General features: G+C 31.7%; 1 protein-coding gene across 1 annotated transcript; it reads left to right on the top strand.

The window, feature by feature from the left end:
- The first annotated feature begins 287 nt into the window (after positions 1–287).
- On the top strand, positions 288–758 carry LOC111881132 (uncharacterized). Its single transcript, XM_023877526.1, has one exon. The coding sequence runs from the start codon at positions 288–290 to the stop codon at positions 756–758; it is 471 nt and encodes a 156-aa protein (XP_023733294.1).
- Positions 759–2593: the final 1835 nt, after the last annotated feature.

Genomic DNA, 2593 nt, shown 5'->3' with positions numbered 1-2593 from the left:
GTTCTATTGACCCCACCTTATTTCATAAGAAAATAGCTAATCATTTAATGATCGTCCAACTTTATGTTGATGATATCATTTTCGGTTCTACTAGTTTAGAATTAACAGATGAATTTCGTAAATTGATGGAAACAAATTTTGAAATGAGCATTATGGGTCCAGTTAACTTTTTCCTTGGTTTAAATATTAGACAGAGTTTAGAGGGCATATTCATCAATCAAGAAGCTTTCACAAAATATTTATTTGCCAAATTTGGAATGAATGGTTAATCAAAGGTTAAAGTTCTAATGGCTTTTGGCACGAAGCTTATTCCTTCGGTTGATAAACCGGCTGCATATATTACTTTATATAGGCAGATGATTGGTTCTTTATTGTATCTAACATCTAGTCGTCCAGATATTATGTTTGCAGTCTGTTATTGTGAAAGATTTCAATCGAATCCACGTGAACCACACATGATGGCATTAAAAAATATTTTTAGATACCTTTGTAAGACTACTTCTCTTGGTCTATGGTATCCTTCAAACTATGGATTTTTTGTTCAGAGACATATTCTGATGTTAATCTTGGAGGTTGTGGTCTTCATCGCAAAAGTACTTCTGGAGGGTGTCAGTTCTTGGATGGTAAATTGGTTAGTTGGCAATCAAAGAAACAAACTTGCATCTCTTTATCAACCACAGAAGCTGAATATTTCGCAACAGCTTCATGTACTTTGCAAATCATCTGGATACAAAGTCAACGTAGAGATTATGGCATGAACATGAAAAGCATTCCTTTATACTATGTCTGTAAAAGTGCCATATGAATTTGTCATAACCTTGTTCAACATTCAAAGACAAAGCACATCGTGTTATGATATCATTTTATAAAAGATCATGTTGAAGATGGAAACGTTGAAGTACATTTTGTACGATCAGAAGATCAATTGGCAGATATTTTCACGAAAGCTTTAACAAAATTTTACATGGACTTGGAATGATGGAAGCAAAATTGGTTCCGAAGTCTAATCTTTAAAGTTATGAATAGATCAATGTTTACATGCGATGTGTTACAAACTTCGCAACCCTTCACAATTTGGGGTTTTCACATACTTAGATGCAAGAAGATGTGATCTTTCACAGACTGGTGCTCTAGTTTTTTTTTTTTTTTTTTTACTTTTCTTTCTCATTCAAAAATCCTAACAAATTTTCTTTTTTTTTAGTTTTTCAAAATCATTTAAAAATCAAAAAATGTTTTATTTTTGTCTTTAGTTTTTCAAAATCATTGAAAACTCCAAAAATATTTTACTTTTGTCTTTAGTTTTTCAAAAATATAGAAAACTCCAAAAAGATTTTTTTGCTGGCATGTCTATTTTTTTGGGGGATCAATTATTATTCATGTTCGCAATAGTTAGGTGTCCCTTAAAGCGAGTTGCATCATGCTATCTAAAGTCTCAACGATTCTTTGTTTGCGAAAAGGCCTTAATGAAATTTCCTGTCTTAAGGATTTCTTCCCAATAGACTGTATTAACAAAAATCATCGAGCTACCTATCTCTACTCAATTTTGGAGTTTTGAGATTTCTACTTTGTCAATATTTCGTAGCAGAGGTACTATCTTTCTTTTTACCAATCTTGGAAATCGATGATGTCATGGATATAAACAAATCCATACATAGGGTTCCTTTCTAAATCATAATGAATTGACAGATATTACACCAACAATTTTTTATTAACCCTTGATCTTACGAGTCTATATCAACTCGGAGTTAGGTTTCTCAAAAATAGTTTTTATGATCATTGTCATTGTTAACTTGAGAATGTGAAAAAATCATTCTTCTTTTCCAATCTTTTAATTCTTATAATTCACACACTATGATGCATATCCCAAGACGTCTCTAGTCTAAAACAACTAGAATGTAGGTTTGCAAAAGTTATGTGTTTATGATCTCTTGGTCATTATTACCATGATCTTGGTGAAACCCCACAATCCTTTCCTCAAATGAATTGACAGTGAACATTTTTGTTCTTGACAGAAATGAAGGAATTGACGGTTGAAATTCTTATATTTCGCAGTGCCATATTTTTTTATGTTCAGAACCTCTTAATTTCTTTTTGCGAGATCTTAATGAGATTTATTGATTCCACATTAATCTCTTCCCAATCAGATTCAATTTTTTTGAAATTAATGAGATTTTTGTCTGAACATTCTTCTTATCTCGATATTACTTTCATAGCACTATAGCATTCTTGTTGAACTTAATCTTGGCTACACTAGTCAATTATTTTTTCCTTTCGTATTTTAGCACTTATGTGAAGTTCCTTTTATGATCAGAAATGTCCCTGCCCATTAAACCTATGAAAAGATGCTTTTCGTAACTTCTTCACAAGTTGACGATCGTAATTCAACGGGTAACCACACAAGCACTTCTCATTCTCACTTAACTATTGAAGGAAAATAATTTATGCCTGGGATCTAACTGCTTTTATATCAAAGATTCTTTGATATCACGACTTATCTAATTTTTTTTTAATTTGATTCTATCTTTTCATTTGGAACACTTTTTCACTGAAATCTCTGATTTCTCAAAGCTCTAGCTTCTATTTCGTGGTAAAG

The sequence above is a fragment of the Lactuca sativa genome, chromosome 5 (genome assembly GCF_002870075.4).
Source record: "Lactuca sativa cultivar Salinas chromosome 5, Lsat_Salinas_v11, whole genome shotgun sequence".
NCBI classification, from domain to species: domain Eukaryota; kingdom Viridiplantae; phylum Streptophyta; class Magnoliopsida; order Asterales; family Asteraceae; genus Lactuca; species Lactuca sativa.
The sequence above is the reverse complement of the archived record's forward strand: the minus strand, read 5'-3'. Positions and strand labels throughout refer to the sequence as shown.

What these genes read in the sequence shown, in the direction of transcription:
- LOC111881132 (XM_023877526.1), top strand. Translation starts at nt 288, where the DNA reads ATGGCTTTTGGCACGAAGCTTATTCCTTCGGTTGATAAACCGGCTGCA.